The sequence below is a fragment of the Centrocercus urophasianus genome, unplaced genomic scaffold (assembly GCF_019232065.1).
Source record: "Centrocercus urophasianus isolate 14NV4802_14NV808 unplaced genomic scaffold, USGS_Curo_1.0 seq_17, whole genome shotgun sequence".
Lineage (NCBI taxonomy): Eukaryota > Metazoa > Chordata > Aves > Galliformes > Phasianidae > Centrocercus > Centrocercus urophasianus.
The window spans coordinates 5,620,512-5,640,326 of record NW_024884722.1 but is presented as its reverse complement, the minus strand read 5'-3'; the positions used below and the strand labels follow the sequence as shown (position 1 = coordinate 5,640,326).

Here is a 19,815-nt window from a genome sequence, read left to right as displayed (position 1 = left end):
GCAAATGTCTGCTGATGAACCTGTTAATAAAATGTCCCACAATGTTTTATTTGCACGAGAACCAGAACTGCAGCAGTAAATGCATCCAGCCGCATTAGGGGATTCAGGCACCAATCTTCAAAGACTACTGAGAAGCCTAACAACTGCTGGAACCCAGTACAAGTCACACCTGGTGCTTCAGAACTGAGTATTCAGCAACTCAGAGTTACACCACAGTTTTAGAAATTTTGCCTCCAGCTACACCAAGGCTCAGGAAGCTCCAGCTCCAACTTCTTTGGCAGGATGTTAAAGGTCTGCTCAGCACCTTCGACTGCAGGCACTGGAGGCTCCGATTCCTTTAAGCTGACCGGGATATCAATTGAAAACTTCATAGTAGGTGTGTATGTTGTGTATGCATGGGCACACTCAGCAGAAGTCCAAAGGACATCACAGACAGCAGGACAGCACAGGTCATTCATTACCATGTTAGTGCTAAGAAGATTAGACTATTCATTTGTTACATGCTGGAAAACAGAAAAATTGACCTTAGAAAGAATCTTGTTGAATTTCTCGTACTCACCATTCACCACAGACATCCTGTAGCGTCAAATGCCTGTCATTGACAGATTGGCTCAAATGCCTATTGCTGAGAGCTTGGGGACAGCATTCCACCTAAACTATCTTTGAGCTCTACTTCAAGCAAGGAAAAAAAAAGAAAGTAATGAAGTAACCTGGCTTGAAATACCATTTATTTGTAGAACGGAGCACTCATTCTCTCCCTGAGCAAAAAAAGTAAAGCAAGGGGTGAGTGACACCTGGCTTCGGTGCATTCTTCTTTTCTGAAGCTTCTACTGACATCTGCTGGAGACAGAATTTAAACGCCGGACATTTCTTGGATGCTCATTTTAAATTCAGTGTCAAAAAAGAGCAGGAGGGATTTAGGCACTATATACAACATTCCCTCATTTACCAATCAGACAAATTCTATGTCGATAACAGTAAAGAGCCATCGTTATCTACAAAGCTTGTCTGCTTTCATGTCTGAGTTCACAGAATAAACCCGGCTTTGTCTGAAAAACAGACCCAAATTACAGCTATGTATACACCACGTATCCACAGCCCAAGAAAAACTAGATCTGTAAAACAGAGGGGTGGAATTTGGAGCGCAGTTCTGCTCCAAATGGAGAGGGGTTTGGAGAAGAGCAGGGAGGAAGGAGAGTCTGCCCTGCTGCCCCCAGCAAAACAGAGGAAGGAGCTGACAGTAGTGGGCAGAACTCCTTTCTCTTGTACAACAGCCCCACACAGAAGCAGAGGAGACAGTGAGGTCAGCAGGCCCAGCTCTGAGTGCCCTTGCATCCTGGCTGGCAAAAATTGCTGGAGAACACCACACACATCTGTTGTCACTGCCGAGGTCACTCAGTGCAGCGCTGCTAGAGTCAGCATTACAGGTAGACTGATGGCTCAGACTGGCTCCCAGCAGCTGCAGGCACAGAGCTCTGAGAAAGGACAATTAAACCCTCACAAATGAAGATGGTTCCAATGAGAACAGCACAGAGATACCTAGATGTGCTCTTCTCTAACTAAGAAAGAGCAAAACAGGTAGTTAATGGGGATGAAACTGCTCTACCTGTAGGTCATAAAGCAGCCAAATGCTCTCTGCAAAGTCTTGGTACAGCCCATGGCACAGTGCAGCACAGACCATAGGATTGTATGACCCTAAAATTACAGGCATGATCCTAAAGAAGTGCAAACTAGAAAAAGCATCACAATTGAAGTTGATGATTAAAGTAGATTTGTGTTGGCATAACACTTTCATTTTCTCATTGGGCATGATAGTAGACCTGAACCTCCAGTTTCATGTAAATAATGTTAATGCAATAATTTAACAATTCAGAAGTGAGATGTGTCTGACCACAAACACCTTTCCTGTTGTTATCTCATGTTATTTAAGTCATAACACCACGCTTTTATCTAAAGCCTCAAACTGCAAGGTACTGTTAGAGATCTACACAATTTTTCCTCCACACATCAGGATTTTCTGAAAAGAATGAAAGTAAATATTCAGTGGGGAAATTCATTTTGTATATACAAAATTGTCTCCTACATTCTGAGTTCTGGCCAACTGGGAACAGGCATGGCACATTTGTTGGTCTTTTTTTTGCTGCTTGGTTGTTTTCTTTTTTTGGGGTTTTTTTTGGCACTTTTTCTTTTTCTTCTGGCAGAAGCAAAAATAGAATCCCTTATTAGCTTTTCAGATTCATCCATCCTTTCATTACCATCCTGCTCATGTCCAGTTAACCCCACTGAGTCTTGTAGCTGACATCCCACTGGCCGCAACCAGAAGGCAGCAGTGGAAGAGCACCGTTAAATGGTCCCCATACATTGAACACAGAGTGCAGGGAAAAAAAAAAAGATTACTTGAGATGACAGCAATAGACAGCTGCATTTTGGATAATTTTAATAGGTATTTCCTGCCACAGAGTGACAAAATGCTGTGATGGGTAGGAGAACCCATTTGTTTTCTGTAAAACCAAGAGACAAAAAGCTCTTAAAGAGTTGTCACAAAAGACTGTGTAATCACTGTGTAATCAAAAGACAGCTGTAATCACTTCAGTTACACAGATGGATAATCAAGTTTGAACACCTGAATTTCAGAGCCATTTTAACAGCCTGAAAGCATAAAGGACCACACCACTATAAGCAAAAATGTTGTTTTTTCCTAGCATTGATTTTCTGCATTTGTTAATGTATCCCCTGTTTCTTTGCCCTTGCTGTTAGGAAAGCCCAGAGAAACCTTCCACAGGAACAGTCACAAGTTATGTCTGTACTGCTCCTGCAGTCAGGCTTCAAGAAAAGCCAGCATTGGAGGGGAATCAACAGCTGCTCTGCTCCTTGATGAATGTTTGTCTTATTCTCTACGAAAGAGGGCAGCATCTGATCATTAAGAAAGAATAAAATTTCAAGTTTATGAATAGCTGACTTTGCTTTCCTACTCTGTGCAATATTGTTCCTAAAAATAATTAAATCCTTTTAGCAGGAAGATAACAGAGTAGTTACTGTGAAAATAAAAACTATTTGGCAAGCCAACCACAGATATCAGAGAAGGTTTGGAAAAGTGGGAAGAAGCCACAAATTCTTCATTCAGTTTAAAAACATAGAAAAGGTGCCTACAAGAAAGATCAAACTGCTCAGGCATGCAAGAAAACAGCATAAGCATGCAGAGAGAAAACTTTAAAACAGCAAGGGATGTGATTAAACAACTAACATCAGGACTAGCAGGAACCAATTATGAAGATACACAGAGAGAAATGGATCAAGCAAAGCACTGATTTACTGGCAGATAAGAGGAAAGTCATCAGCACAAAAATAAGAAATAAAAGGAACACAAAACATTCAGTGTCTTACTTTGTGTTTCCAAGCAAAAAGCTAAAGGGGGGGGCAACAACTGATGTAAGCAGCAGTGACCGAGCATTGGGCTTTCCTTGCAAAAGCACAAAAGGGGATGTCAGCACACTGAAAGAATTCCAAAGTTTTCATGCTGCCTGAGCCTGATGGATTTATCCCAGGAACCTGAACAAGGAGGTGGCAGAAGTAATGTCAGAAACTCTAACCATTATCTAAGGAAAGTCAGGGAGTGTCAATAAGCATCAGAAGGCTGGAAAAGGGCAAATGTATTCTGTTTTTAAGAAAGGAAGGAAAAGACTAATCAGGGATTTGTATATCAGTCAGCTTACCTTCAAGTGCTAGAAAAACCTTAGAATGAATAAAGTCTATGTGAGCACATAAACGAAAACAAGGAAGTGATTAAGAGCCAGAATGGATTTGTCAACTGCAAATCCTCTCAGAGCAAACTTATTTCTTTTTACGAATAAGTTGAAGGCCTGGTAGACGGAAAATGATAGACATCATCTGACATCATAGAATTGCTTTTGATAGAGTTGCTACAGACCTTTTTGTTCAAAAGATAGAAACACAAGTTCTAACTGAATTGCTGACGTGGCACAGGTCAAACAAACTGAACAAACCCACAGCACTAAGCAAAACATAGCTGCTATCAGTGGCTCACAGTCAAAATCATGCAATTAACTGTTGCAACACAATAGAAAGCACAGCAACAACAGCAGCAGAGCAACCAAATCCAAGACAACTGCCATAGACACAAAAACAGAGGAATGAAGCTACTTACCTTCAGAAGGCCTCAAGTACACAGGAACCTCCATTGAGATCCCCTTACCTTCACTGCCAACCCTTAAATGAGGTCTGGGAAGGGGCGGATCCTGGCTCCAGCCCTTCTGGTCACTCAACTGCTTTGCATTCACCTGAGCTCCTCTGGGTTGGCCCTGCCTTCCCACCAGGTTCTCAATCACTGCTTCAAGCTGTGACTTTGCATTTCCACTACAGTTGTTATGGAGTTGGATATGTTCAAAATGTTTTTAGAACAACCTGCTAAATGCAACTGGAATCTGTTCTGTTAAACCTCTACAAAACACTAAGATGGGAAGAGATGCAAATATATTAACAGGAATAGAAAATCAAACAAGCTAGACAAATTGGAGAAGTGGTATTAAAACATCAGTTGAGCCCTTACAGTTTCAAGCAGATGTATGTGCAGTAAGTGAGAGTGATAAAATGGAAAAATACAAGATGGAAAAAAATAATAGAAAGTCCAAAAATTCAAGCTTATGGGAAATCATGAGCCAAACATGAGCTAGGGTTTCCATGAGGTGTGACCAAATGTAGGTAATCCTCACTACCACACATTGCTGTTTTCTGAACAAAACTCATGACATTTGCTTACAATAAAGTGATATTCACACAGCACAACACTCAAAAGCATTTGAGCCAGTGTACAATGGTCCATTTACTAACATCATGCGCTTTCACAGGGCAATTAAGCAAAATTGCTTATGTGCTGTGAGAACAAACCTTGCTGGAAGGGACTGCAACAAAGGAAGAACCCATCTCTAATGGCACTAAGTCATTTCCCAAAACCTGAAATTGCTAAGTGGCCATCTGCAATCAAAAGTTTTGACACATTTTAAAGAACATTTTCCTGCAATTGGCCACTCCTGAGCTTTCCCTCAGAGCTGCGTGTGAAGCAAATGCAATATCCATTGATTCGGCACTGTTTAAAACCCCTTAGCACAAGCAAGCATAAACTTATGCCCTAGCTTTTGAGAGACAATAGCTTTAATAGCTGACATTTTTAGGTTTTAACATTCTTTTCTCTTATTCTAGATCTGCCTGCTAGGCAGAGAGGCAAAATGCTGGAACAGAATCCATTCTGCAGGAAATGGGATGTTGATCTTCAAAGATAAACACTTGAGTGTTTGAATATTTCCCTGTATGTTCCCTTTGGAACAGTCCCTAGGAGATGCTGTGAGTTAGCAAGCAGATGAATGGCACTGGTTACTGTTAACTACTGTATCCATGGATGTAAAATCCCCAGTTCCTCTCCCTGGCTCCTTTCATCTCAATAGAAGCTGTGACTTTTACAAGGAAAGGATTCCAGGTTTCAAACTACTCGTATAAACCTTTGTTTGTACGGTGTAATAAATCAAAGGCAGAAATAGCCTACAGGGTTCCTTGCTATGCTGCACACCATGAGCAAATCATTTACTTTCCAGGGGACCATTAATTAGTATTGATTTGTCTTTTTGCTCAGACATTTCACAGGCATATGGACAGAAGGCTGCTTGCCAGCTCATGATGCATCCAGAGCCTGTTGTTTTCATCCCGTAGCTTTTCATACAGGTTGAAAAGATTTGCAAACTGAAGAAACTGAAACAGGTGATCTTCATATCACCTGTTCTAAGCATCTAGTGAAAGGAAATAAATGAGAAGTAAGGGGCAAATCACTGGCACATGTTGCCTAGAGAGGTGGTCAGTGTGATGTCCCTAGAGATACTGAAGTCAGGCTCTGAGCACTTGGTTGAGCTCATTTCAGAGGAGCTGTGATGACCACAGCTTGCCACCAGCAGCTTGTCATTCTTGCTTCCACTGCACTTCCTGAGAAGGAAGCGTGAGGAACAGTCCTAGGGTTGTACTGAGATTCTACTGATCATTGGCACAAACTCAACAGCAAAAGCCAGTTAGGGAGGAGCAAGTCTGGCACTGATCCATCCTCCTCCATCCTCTAGGCAGCCCCAGGATCAGCAGGCATCTAAAAATTGGCTGTCAATACCTTCTGCACAAAGACAGCAATTATAATTAGGAGATCAAGTTTCTTAGAAAGAACGTGACAGCCTAGGAACAGCACTTTGCTACTCAAGTGGAAACAGGTCTACAATTAAGTGGAAATTTGATTCCTTTATTGCTGCCTCCTCCCCCACCCCATTTTTGTTTTGGTTTCGTTTTTGCAAGTTTTCAGTATCTATTTTCTTAACAAATAAGGAGAGTTCCTTCTATTTCAATAGGTTTCTTTCTTAGTGTCAGCTGTTTTAAACATCCTTTTGCATACATGGATTTTATCTGTCTTCACATACCCACTACGAATGCAATCCTGTAAAACATACTGTTCACAAAGCTGAAACTCCCTACAAAGCATTCCCACACCACCCAGCCTTCAGCTGGTGCTGGCATTTTCCATGGGATCACCACATGCCCTATAAAGGCTGCTGCTTGGGGCAGGGAATGAAGGGCTTGTTGGAGGGTGAATTCTTGCAGAAAGGGTGTAAAGCTGCTGGCTGGATGGGGAGCACTGATTATTTTTCTGATTTAGAAAGAATTAGAGAGAAAACAACTGATTAGCAGTTTCCAGGGAGGCAAACTTCATGTGAGACTCTAGAGGGTACCCAGTCATCTTCTTAAATGTTAAGGTGTTGAATACTGAAATGAAGGGAATTTGGTATTAGTTCCTGTGGAGCTTGATCCACTGACTAGTTTTGATTTAGAGCACTTGCTTCAGCTCCGGGTTAGGCTGATGATTATCTCTGCTTACGCTCTGCTTTGTTGCATGTGGCTCATGGATTACAGTCCTATGCTGGCTGTGGCTTTCAGGAGAAACTGTTTCCAGTCTTGCATATTGAGAAATCCCCTTGTAAAGCACCTGTCTGCTTAAATCTGACATGAAGGTTCCTAACCTCAGTGGGACTGGTGCCCAGTTTCTTGGGTACCTGGGAGCAGCCCACAGTGTGACTCCATGCAATCACTGAAGCATAACAAGTGTTTTCTTCCCTTTTGTTCAGATAGTTCTAACCAAATATTCTTCAAAAGGAGACATTTGAAGCTTGCCACATCGCAGTGCTTAAGTGCTGTGAATCACAGGGGTTATGTCTTCCCATCAGGCTGCTCTTTGCAGCTGATAGCCCACAGTGAATGCTTATCTCACCCTGCTGTTTATTCTGAACTAAGTGAAACTATTTCTCTGTGGTGGGTTCTCCTAAAGCTAATTAGCACTTAGTTGTAAATATACATGTGGGGTTGAGATTCATTGGATAATAAGTTTCTGTTGGATGCTCCTCCATTGGTGGAGGAAATTAGCATGCACCTGCATAGCTAGGCTCTGCTGTATTGAGTTGTGAGCAGTGTCTTGCTTGCTGTGTTCCAGCAGTTCTGGTTAGGGTGATTAAAAGCAGCAGTATCTAGCTCAGGAGGAAAGAATACTTTTGAAAGAATATTGCTCTCCCTGGAAACATCTGTGCTCTGGGGCTGCCAAGACCAAATGCAGGAGGCAGAAATTTCAGGTCACAAGAGCTGTAGTTTCACAGAAAACACCTCTAGCAATCCAGAGATGAAACAGACTACTTCAAAGCTTCCAGCGTTCCTCTGTCATCTCTTCTGGTTTTAAAAATGTTTAGTTGCTGTAAATGGGTCAATAGCAAGAGTTTCTATTTACATTGCTTGTTGTTTTCTATCCTCTGGTGATGCTGTGAATGTTGAATTAAAATCTTGTGGATAGGCACCTCAAAGCTCAGTCTGGAGCTATTATCTACAGCAGAAAATCAGAGAGGCTTAGTTTGGTCTTTGGACTACAACAAATAAAAGGCAGTATGAACACAGTTCCTGCTCAAAGCTTGCTTGCACAAAGAGCTTAGGCTTTATGTAACGCAATTAATCAAATTAATTAATCAAACTGCACATTTTTTTTTTATCAAATATCTAATATTTAGTGTAATCTGTAAGGCCTGCTAGGATTGTAAATAAGTGAATTGCCAGGTTTGATGTAGCTCTAGGTGACATCAGGCTTTCTCTGGTCTCAATATTTGAATGTGAGTAGCCTTCTAAATCTGCACTCTCCCTTCAGCCTCTATTCACTGGTGTCATAACTTATAAGACCATTCTCATACCATTTTGGTCTTCCTCCAACCCACCTTCTACCTCTGGTTTCGAACACCTCACATTATGACTGGAAGCAAAAATGTTTGCTGAACTGTCTCTATTTCCACCATAGCTAGTGCTGCAAATTGGGCTGTGTTTGTTGAACGTGAGGTGCCTGGTAAAACTGGTCAAGCTAATTTTTATTTTTTTTTTGCCACTGAAAATTTCATGCTTTTTCTTTTTGCCCTCAGCAAACATGTAATGATCTAGAAAGCTATCAAATGTTTTAATGTTTGACCCACGGAAGTGAAATACCTTCTACCCCTTTTACAGGAATTGTGGCATTTTAAGAACTGTTTATTCTTTAATGCTGATTGATTCCTTTAATGTACATTGTTTTGATTGTTTCACTTGATAATACATTTCACACAACTAGAAAAGCTATTTAACCCAGGGCCAATAGTTAATGTGTTATTTCTGTTCAAATTCTTACAAAGCAGACCTGAGCTAAACTCACAAATTAGATTTAAACTTTAAAGACCAATTGGCTCAATGCATAGGAGCACAAATGGCATAACAGAAAGGCTGTTTGTACAGTGCATTGGGAGAAGATTTCGCCCAAAATGTTGAATGTTAATGTGCAGAAAAAGTCGTTCACTGAACTGAGCCAACTGACAGCTATGACTGAGGATGAAAGTGAAGATGTGGTTTCAAAGTTGATCTCTGAGTCTGGGTGCAGAGAGATGTCTCTGTGTGAGAATTAATAGCCTGGAACTCAAGCAGAATAAGTGGGGGAAAAGGGGTAAATCATCTCAGTAAACAACTACAAGATGCATTTTGAATTCATAACCACGTTCCTCCAACAATTTAGTGACTTCAAGATGTGGGCAGTCTGGCTTTTCACAGAATGACAGAATTGTAGGGGTTGGAAAGGACCTCCAGAGATCATCAAGTCCAACCCCCCTGCCAAAGCAGGTTCCCTACAGCAGGACGCAGAGGTAATTCCTTAATTCCTCTTCTGAAGTCTGAGCTGTCTTTTCTGCTCTCATCTTACCCTCATCAACAGCACATACAGGTAGTGCCATTTGAAACTGCTCCATGGGAAAAAAACTTTTTTTTTTTTTTTTTTTTCTTTTAATGAAAAGGATTTGAACAGTGCTTTCCATAGTGTTTCAGAAACAAAGAATCATAGAATCATAAAGGTTGGAAAAGGCCACTAAGATCTTCTAGGCCAACCGCCAACATATCTTTACCATGTCCCTCAGTGCCACATCTATGTGTTTCATGAACACTTCCAGGAACTCAGTAGGTAACAGCAAAACTGGGCTCTCCAAGAGTCTCCCTGCGTGTTGTTGGTGATGTTGCTAGAACTTGGTTTGGCCATTGATGGTTTGCATTTTCTGTCCTCAGTTTGTAGCAATCTTCCAAGAAAAAGCACTATCAAACTGATTTGCCATTAATTGTGACTGACAACAATTGCAAGGGTTGTACTACAGGTTTTAACAAATAAACATTATTTTATACAACAGATGTGAATACATGTTTTAATGAAGAAGTGGTTCATAATGAAAATATTATTGATTTTGTTAAGATTAAGCAGGTCAGCCATATGCTGTGTCTAGTCCTAATTTTTCTAAGTTATGCATATTAACAACAGATGCTGAATTTTAAATGGATCTAATAATTGAGAGGAAATCGTTCCAAAGCTGAATGTTGAGGGTTTTTCTTCTTAATGATTCAAAATAAGTTGCATAAATAGTTACTCAGAAAGTAATTTTTAATTAGCAGTGTAGCTTATAAATAACTCTTTCACATGGCATTTGGATGGCTTTCATCTCAGTGCTGCCAGATCTGTATGCAATTTCCTCAGGTGCCGTTGCTGAGGAGTGGGTTGGTTGAACACTCAGAACTTCCTCCCAACCTTTCAGCCATTTTTACAAAAGATTCTTTCCCAAATGCATTCCCCTCACAACTCAGCCATCTCTGGACCAAATGCAAGCAGTTCTTGGGCTGTGCATCTATACCTGACTTACCTTTATTTAGACTTGTCATATTGCTGACGGATGTAAGAAGCAATGCAGTAAGGCTGCTGAGCTAAGCTGGCCTGCTGCAAGTGAGGGACCATGCTCATCAAAAGGCTTGAGTAGTTCTTTCTGCACTCATTCAGAAATGCAGCCTCTGACTGGTTTCAAATGTAACCTTGGGATGGTTATTTTTTACTTGAGTGCAAAAAAATACTAATTTTACTTTTTTTTTGCCTCTGCAATTCCTAGAAAGACATGCTGCACAGTGCAGTGCATTGCTTCTCTGTTACCTCCCAAATGCAGCTGGTTACACAAACTGGAGAAGTAGGATGTGCTATGATCTTTGACCACAAGCCAAAGCTGCTATTTCATTCCACTGCCACATGTCCTCTAGAGAGTTCACCTCTCTTGTCATAGATGCTATGGGGCAACTGAACACAGCTCCCTGTGGCTAAGAAGCCACAGAGAGAGCAGGGCCACCTCAGATAGGTGCAAGCCCTCCTGTTGCTCAGCATCACATCACCAGCTGCTGCCAGATGTGCTCCCCTGACACTGCAAACCCCAGCTGTGCAGAACCGGTCCTCAGCATTGTGCACATCACCAAAGCCAAAACCCCTCCTGCTGTTGTGAGATGCAGGGTGCCATTGCAGTAACCTGTCCAGAAATCAACAGTTGTAATTGGCAGAGAGGGTAACGTTGCTGCTCCTTTGCAAAGCTCCAAGCTGTTCCCCACAGCCCTGCTCACTGCTGAGTGTCACCAGCACCAAATGGAAATGTAGGAATTGTAGGAAATATTGATGTTGGAATTAGAGCCATCTCCTCCCACTCTTTTGTGTTTCCTGCAGAGGAAAAAATAAAAAATAAAAGAAAATTACAACTTAATGGTGTTAATTAATATAAGATGCAAAGAATGCAAAGCCAGTCAGCTGCCGATAGTGGTGATCCTAAATTGGTTTCCAGGAGGCTCCAGACACAAAGCAGGGAGCTCCTGAGTGCATGTTTTATTATTTATATCAATTACTATCTTAATTAACTTAGTTTGACAAAGCAAGCTGCTGAAAGACAAAGCAAGCAACACCAGGCAAGAAAGCCAACCCTATCAGCTCCTTGTCAAAGAGATCCCAGAGAGGCACAACTCCCAGTGAGGGCTGTTTGAGCTTCATGCTCTTGACACCTCGCTTTCTGGATAATTCATCAGTACTTTGCAAGGAGGCAGCCTGGTGGACTCATCGCTAGTTGTAAACCATTTAATCCACCCCCTGCAGATGGCACTGTCCCTGAGATGGAGAGCACGTACGTCTCATTTCCTTCCCCGGGTAGAACCAAAGCAATGCTTCCTAATTTCAAACAGCTACCAGGAGCTGAATATCCTGGAGGCTCTTGCCTATATTTTTGTTATTGGTTTTGTTTTTGGTGTTTGGTGTGTTTTTTGTTTTTTTTTCAGTTGATCAATGTGTTCAAAAGGCAGAATGGGAGAGCAGGGAGCAGAGAAACATGTACAAAACAGGAAGCCTTGTGAAATAAACCATCTGGTCCCACCTACTTTTGTAGGTGTGTCCTCATTCGTAGCTTCTCAGATGGAGAGTATGATACAGGTTTTGGAAGGAAATGTCTCATTCCTACAAGCAGGTGCCTTAGATGCAGTAGTGCAGCTCTGCTGGTACAAAGGATCAAATACATAGGAGGATTTAGAATTGTGGAATCATTTAGGTTGGAAAAGACATTCAGGTTCATTAAATGCAACCATGAGCCTAACTTAAACAGCAGCATTTTGGGCCCAGAACAAGGATGCACTCTATGGGGAGGGATATTTACTCAATACAACCATTAAAGGTAGTGCTCCAAGTGGTAGAAAGACTCCTGCCAGCTGCAGATCTGCATGGCTAATAGCTACACGTATGAGCTGTGTGTCATCTAACTGGCTATTTCTTTCTTCAGAGAGACATTTAAAAGAGAGTCATAGAATCACAGCATATCCCAAAATGGAAGGGACCTGTAAACATCATTGAGTCTAATTCCTGAAAAGAGGAGAAGATAATCCCCATTTTAGAGCTCTGATCTCTGTATGTTTTCTGAGATAGAATACAACTACTGAAAGGAGGAATACCAATATTCTTATGAGGAAAAGAAGAAAAAAAGTGGGCAGTGAGAGGGAGAAGTCTGGAGGAAAACAATTGAGTTATGGCTCTTCATGCAGAAATGCACACAATTTCTGTCTGTGCTTTTCTCATCTGGTGGGCAGGTTGATGGATGTGCTGCACAGTGCTGCCCAACTGGCATTTTTCTCCAGCTGCAGGTGTACTGTTTTCTGCTTTTATCTGTACCCTGCATTCTCTTAGACTTCTAATTATAGATCACCACTGCCAGCTCAACAAGCAAGATTCACTCAATTAAAACTACACAGAGCATCTGCTGTTCAGCTGGTATGGAAAACGTCAGCTTTCCCCATTTCTCTCAGCTTAGAGGCATTTACTGTGATCCTGTATAGCAGGGCCTACCTCTGTCCATCCTAGGTGATCTGCCATCCCCCAAATACTGCTCCTGAACTTGATACAAATACAGCTCTCATCATTTTCTTCACCCAGGTACAAGGAACGAAATCAATGCATCTCACAAACATTTTAGTCTTTGGTGACTTCTCTGGAGGTCTGTGAGAGACCAACTCTACCTGACCCTGAGGTTTAACTGTTGTTTTGCTCTTATGGCTTGATTTAGGATGAGAATTAATGGCTTTAAGTTGCACCAGGGGAAGTTCAGGTTGGATACTAGGAAACATTTCTTCTCAGAAAGAGTGGCAATGCAGTGGCACTGGAAGCTGGGGAAGTCACTGTCCCTGCAGGTGTTCAAGAAGCATGGAGATGTGGCAGTGAGGGATGTGGGCAGTGGGCATGATGGGGATGGGTTGGACTGAAAGATCTTAGCGGTCTTTTCCAACCTTGATGATTCCATCATTCTATGATTTCAGATTTAGCGCCCTTTGTTCTGATAACCTGTCTTTTTGTTTCTGCTCAAATACTGATTTACATTTTGATGTTGCTCATAGGTGCATCACCTTTTAGTTCTGTTTGACCACAGGGAGTAGCTTATGTCTGACCAAGAATTTCTGCATCTACACTCAATGAAAATGCAGCATGTTTGCTAGGAAGATGCCCTAGGAGCCCTCCAAGATCTAGCTTCAAATTGTAAAGCTGTCACTCCTGCTGGTTTAATCTCTTCTCCTCACTCTAAATGTAGACATCTCATCTCCTTCTGTCTCTTTCCCCTATCTCCTTTTGTATCTCCTTTAATCTCCTTGTTTAAGATATATAGAGCCTTCTGACTTGTCCAGCCCCAACAAAATCTTCTCATTTCCATGTTCCCTCCTGCCTAAAATCCTCACTGTGCCCTGACAACCAACTTTACAGTAAATGCTTTATGATATCTACCTGGAAACACCACACCACACGTACACAAATTCCACTATACACCTAGGGACTGGCATTTTGGAACAGCCCAAGGAGGCATCATAAGCTGCATGTATTTGCTGCTGTAAAATGCAGATGCAGGTATCTACCTGCCAAAGCTCTCTTGGTATATGGAAACAACTCAAATGAAACCCAGCAGACAGGGAGCACAGTGTTCTGCTCACCTCACTGAGCATTCACTTCAGCTCAGATACAGACCTTGCTCCATCCTTCACTATGACAGTCCTTGGATTTGAATGTAAACAAGAAAGAAGAAAAACCCTTGCTGGGAATTTTAATAGGCTCACCAAGTTTAGAACTGCACTACTTTATAAAATCAAAGCATGTAATGATTTCTTAAATTGTAATTAAAAATTATAGAACCAAAAATACTGTAGTGATGAGCCCTGGTCCCTCAGAGGAGCACAGCAGCTCCCCAGAGAGGGGTACAGATTAGAAAACACATTCCACATGAAGGCTTTTACTGTAATAATTTGCATAACTGGATTAAAGAAGTATACCAGTGTGCCTCTAAATCTTATTATTGTTTATTACTCTGGATATCAGAGAAAACAGTAATTACATTTAGCAGAGATTGCTGGGCCAAGGTTCAGAAGTGAGCCTGTGTGAGCATATCCACAGTCACTGCTGCGCCCAATGGGACTGCTGAGAAGAGAGAAGGAGCCTCAGGAGCTAAAGGCAACACCATCTTGGGGTGTTTCTGCAAAACCTAACCCTGCAGGTGACAGTCCAAACACAGTGTCAGCAGCAGAGCCCCAGGTGCAAATACAGGAGCTGGAAAATTCCAAGCATGTGTGCAGTGCACCTGCCCTTATATGAGAGTGCCCACCACGCTGAGTGCCTCAACATGCAGCCCTTGGTGCTGCTGTGAACACAGCTGTAGTGACTGTTGATAGCAAAAGCTCATTTGTAAGAGTTAAAGATAAAAGACAGAGAAATTTAAGCTCTAGTTTGCTTCCTTCTGCCCTTTCCAGCAGCCATCTACGGTCACCAGCATGTAAGAGAAAATTAATAACCAAACTGGTGCCTGGAAATGGGGGTAGAAACGTGGTCTGGGGGAAAGAAATAATGGCCTGCAGTGGTTAGCAATTTTTTTTCTAGTTACTCCACTGCGCTTTGGATCACTGTAATAAAATGCTGTCTGTATTTAGTGCATGGGGTTGTAAACATTAAGGACCAACTCACTGCTAATCAGCCTTTGCAAAATGACAAATGAAGAACTTGAAATAGCACAGTTCCATAAAAGAAAAATCTCCAAAACTCAGGATTTTGTTGTGAAAGCTTTTCGTGTCAGTGCTCAGCGCTTTCTCTCAGTGCTGTACTCACTGCTCTTTTCTACAAAGCCCTGAAGCAGAAACTAAAAACCTCATTAAATTTGGTTGGTTTGTTTGGAAGGTTGGTGGGTTTTTGTTTTGTTTGTTCTTTTTTTTTCCTTTTTCAAAATCTCCAATTATTCTGTATGCTGAACTTGAAAGAGAACGATCTCCCAAAATTCAGTGAAAGCATTTTTCAGTAAGACACTCAGATGTCTAAACCACAATAAGCAAGGCAGCTATACTTAATCACTGAGTAAATGCAAACAGTGCCCACTTTAGAGAGGCTTCTCTGATTCAGTGTTGCTGTAATCAGCTTCTAATTTTCAATTCCTCATTGCAGGCAAAAGCACGGCTTGAAATTGCAAGGAAATTTGTGAAAAGGGATTTCAAATGTTTTTCCCAGTGTGTGTATTGGCATCTGTGTATTTTTTTAACTAGATTAGTTTGCTGAAGGTTGATGAGCAGAATGGTACTGTTTCACAGTAGGGATACATTTAGAAACCAGTGAAACCATAACCTATTTCTTCTCTCTCCTACCTTATCTATTTGCCATGCCTGGCAGCACACACATCTCTGGCCACACACGGTACAGTAAGTTCAGCCTGGCTGAAAAAGGACAAAACTGCCCCCTGGTCCATGCTTTTTCTATAGCTGGGATATCAAACAGCTCCTTACATCGCTTAATGTTATGGCTGGAAGAAGCCTCTTCAGAAAAGATGTCTAGTGTCAATACTTTTTCCCTGATTCTTATCAGTTATCAGATATTTTCAGTACATACAGGAGGAAGAGACTAGAAATCATTCGTTCCATTATAGCTTTTAACTCCTTCCTTCTACTGAAAGGGGATGTCAAAGGAAATTGTTTCCTCCCAGGAGACTCCTTCAAAAGAGAGCTCTTACCACTCTGCTTTCTGACAAGCCTTTCTTCTCTTGGTCACACAGTGCTCATCACAGCTCAGTGACAACAGCCCCTTCTATCCACCATCTTTTGAAGTGTTCTCGAAGGCCCTATCAAGGTCTCTGGCTACCTCTGGAGATCAAAGCTGATGGCAGCATTACCCACTACACATGTCAAATCCTGTTCCTCAAGGGAAGAGCAGAAAACTTCTTGTCTGACAAGGCTACGCTGATCTCCATTGGCTGGAAACATTGTCACCTTGCTGAAGGGTCAGCAAATTGGGGTTATATGAGACAATGGCAAGCACACAACTCAATGTCTTGTGGCATATCTTAATATCCTCCTATTTCGATGAGTTTCCACACATTTTCCAGCCTGACCACCATGATGGCAGCATCAGCAAATTTACCAGGTGACTTAGCTAATCAGCTGTTGGTCACTGTGCATCAGCCACACCTCATCAAACAGCTTCACTCCTGCAGTTTGCCCTCTCCCAGCAATGCAGCTCATCTCACTATATGCCCTGATACAGCTCCCAAGACACAGCAGCCATGGGATCTCACCGCAATGCTCCCAGCAGCCCTTATCCCTGATCACAGTGTCAGCTCTGCACAAAGGACACTTCAGAGAGCTGAGGCTGTTCATCATCATGACCCTAATGGAGGAGATCTACAGGAATACTGTCAGTCTTTTCCTATGAAACTTATACTAGGGACTGTATTCTGGGTAGATAAACAGACTTAACTTTCACCCAGTCCAAAGATTTAATCCCCTCACTGGGGTATCCAGATCTTGTATTCATCACTGCTTTTCCCTGTTCCCACATCTATGCTGCCAATGACATGGAAACAAGATAGGAAGGATCCCTGCAGTTTACACAAGGGGATTTTTTTGTTCCAAGATCTCCACGGCCTCTAGCTCCCATCAAAGAAAAAAAGACATTTGGCGATATGATCTCTGCCTCTCCTTCTCCAGTATGGCTGGAAGTGCTGGGGAAGTCACCCATGGGATATGTGGTGTTATGACTGAGCCCCTAGTCATTAGCAACCAGAACTGATTAAAAGTGGAAGTGACTTACAGTGTTGCAGGAAGTGCACTCCCACCAGCTCTTGTGTTTACAGCACCTCACTGGCCATAATGCAATTTGTAGTGGGTCCAATTTTCTTCTTTCTCCAGGCAAACATTTTCTTCAGCTCCCCCCTAAAGCTGTCATGGAGCCAGGCGTAGAGGAAGGCATTGGTGCAAGCAGACATCATGGCAAACCAGTGGCATAGCAGCTGGATTAAATTGAAGTACTGCTTATCAATTAAACTGATATCTATATCCTTTACCACGTTGAAGATGTGCAGAGGCAGCCAACAGACTCCAAAGGCTGCCACCACCAAGACAAGCAAGCGAAAAGTCTTTCTCCTTCTTGCCCGGTCCCATTCAGCTTGGCCCTGGGTGACATTGCCTGGGACCACTCGGTTTTTCAGCTTGACTGAGATTCGCAGGTAGGACAGGGAGATGACAGCCAAAGGCAGCACGTAGGTGATGATGAGAGTGCTGTAAGCATAAGCCAAGCGATCTCTTTTCATATGGAACCAAAACTCCTCGCAGATGGAGAAGTCCAACTCTGGGAATTCCGCATGATAAGTGTGGAGCAAGGCTGGGGCAGCCAAGGTGCAGCTCAGCAGCCAAATGGCAGCCAGGATATAGGTACAAACATGGATAGTGAGCCTCCTCCGGAATGGGTACACCATGGCATAATACCTATCCACAGCTATGACAGTCAAGGTGAAGACAGACACAAAGACAGTGACGGGTTGCATCAGGAACACAAAGTAGCACATGAAACGTCCGTACACCCATCCTCTGGGCTCAAAGGCATATGCGAGAGTCAGAGGCACACAGGTTGCACACATGAGCATGTCTGAGAAAGCCAGATTGCCGACCAGAAAGTTGGTCACATTGTGCATTTTTTTCGTTTTGCAGATGACATAAATAAGAAGATAATTCCCAATGACGCCAATAAAAACTACTAGGGAGTAGCAGGGGATGATGAGTGGCTTGAAGGACTGAACAAACTGGAGCCCTGAGAATAAATTGCTGGCATTGTTATGAATTGCAGAGAGAAAGCTCTGGGAGGTTAAATTGTCCGAATTCATCATTTCCTTGCTTTTGTCGTCTGCCATCAGCTAAGTGAAGTAGTTACCACTGCACTGCTCTCACACTCAATCAGTGAGGATAATGAATGGATTACTGGCTGTGCAGAGGTTGCCACATGGATAGTAAACAAGCATCTGTAAAAGCAAAAGGTGAAGTTGTAATCCTCGAGAGGCAGCTTTCAGCAGTTCCTAGGAAAAATCAAATACAGCCAATTTCCATTAAAGTCCTCCTGTATTTACCATTAAATGTAGGTTTTGACAGCATGCCACTTAATAAACATTTAATGCAGGGAGTACTTACTGCAGTGTTTTTCTAATCCCGTATGATTTTCCTGTGGATGCCAAGAAGTGCCCTAGATGTCTGGCTTCTGCAAATCCAGGAGCGTGTGTGTGTGTGTGTTAGAGAGAGAGAGAGAATATACGAGTGAGAAAGAGAGTGATGCGCATTTACAAGCTAAGTGGAGATCAGTGTTTTTAAACAGTCTTCACTACCAGGTCATGACAGATTTGTCCATAAGCTTTTATCCCTATTGGCTGCCCCGAGCATTACGTTGCTCTTTGCGTGTGTCTTACTGATAGTAATTAGTTCTTGAATATACTTTCAAGAATTCCCCTTTCTTTGCAGTATGTCTTTACTTGCCCTTCCCAGCTAAAATTAAATTTGCATTCATTAACACGAGCCTACACAGCATCTAATCTCAGATCCACTTTGTCACAGTCTTCAGAGCGCCCAAAAAAGCTACCTGTAAATTTGCTGCTACAACGTGACCGTAAAATGAAATTCAAATGACATGCAGACATCGGATGAATGCTTACACCACTAGAGGGACTCAGCTACGCACCTGGTGAATGGAGTTAAGTCGAGATGAGCACTGTGCATGGAATAGAAAGAATCTTATTTTCTAATGGGGTTAAAATGTTTGCCCATTGCTGGTATTTTCAGTGGCCTTTCACATATCTTTAAGAGTAAAAACATGCAAAGATCTCAAAGGAGATAACAGCACCCAAGCAGCTTAGCTGTAACGGCTCACCTGTAGTGAATTACAACAAACGTCAAAAAAATTGCAGCTGCACAAGTATAATTGGGATGTTCCTTCATTAGGCATTAACCTTAAGAAGATGGTAACCTTTTCCATGCTAAACAGCAAATGCAAACCATCCTCTAAAACAGCACATTTGTTTTGTGTGGTTCAGGCGTTAGAAAAAGATCAGGATAGGTGTGCAGAGAGCACACATTTAAGCAAACATCAGCATCAGACACTTACTGTGCTAATTCTCCCTTTACTCCCCTCCATTTCAACCATGTTGGGACCAGGACCTCTGCTGGTGAAAAAAAAAAACAACGGTGAAACTCCACTGTTTCTATTTACATCCACTAGAGATACTCTTGAAAAATAATAAAATAGAATAAAAGGATAAAGGAGCTGCCTGATAGCTTTTGAATACTTCAAAGTAGGGAACATCGCAAGGCTTTGCAAGGCACTGAGGGGATTTAGACACAACTACTACAGGCACTTTATATCCTAATGTCTTTGACTACTCAAGAAAATACTAACCTAGTGTTTTCCATAAGGCTATTATTCTCTCAATATGATGAGAAGAGTGATCACACAAACAAAAAATTTAGATTTCAAGCGTGTCATAATCCTTTCTCTATTCTTAAAGAGGAGTTAATCTTGTGTAGCCTTTGCTCAGACCCGAACCATTCTGCTATAAATACTTGTTGATG

The 19,815-nt window shown here is 42.0% G+C and overlaps 1 protein-coding gene across 3 annotated transcripts; it reads right to left on the bottom strand.

The window, feature by feature from the left end:
* Positions 1-446: 446 nt before the first annotated feature.
* On the bottom strand, positions 447-19,417 carry PRLHR (prolactin releasing hormone receptor). Of its 3 annotated transcripts, none has more exons than XM_042818461.1 (3): positions 18,388-19,417; positions 17,018-18,275; positions 447-503 (listed from the first exon to the last, which is right to left on the bottom strand). In XM_042818461.1, the coding sequence occupies exon 2, from the start codon at positions 18,111-18,113 to the stop codon at positions 17,055-17,057; it is 1,059 nt and encodes a 352-aa protein (XP_042674395.1). In that variant the 5' UTR covers positions 18,114-18,275; positions 18,388-19,417; the 3' UTR covers positions 447-503; positions 17,018-17,054. The 3 variants fall into 3 exon arrangements, with proteins under 3 accessions (XP_042674395.1, XP_042674393.1, XP_042674396.1); XM_042818459.1 differs by lacking the exon at positions 447-503 and adding an exon at positions 9,804-11,101; XM_042818462.1 differs by lacking the exon at positions 447-503 and adding an exon at positions 9,804-11,101 and having other exon boundaries at positions 17,018-18,221; positions 19,352-19,404.
* Between the last annotated feature and the right edge of the window lie 398 nt (positions 19,418-19,815).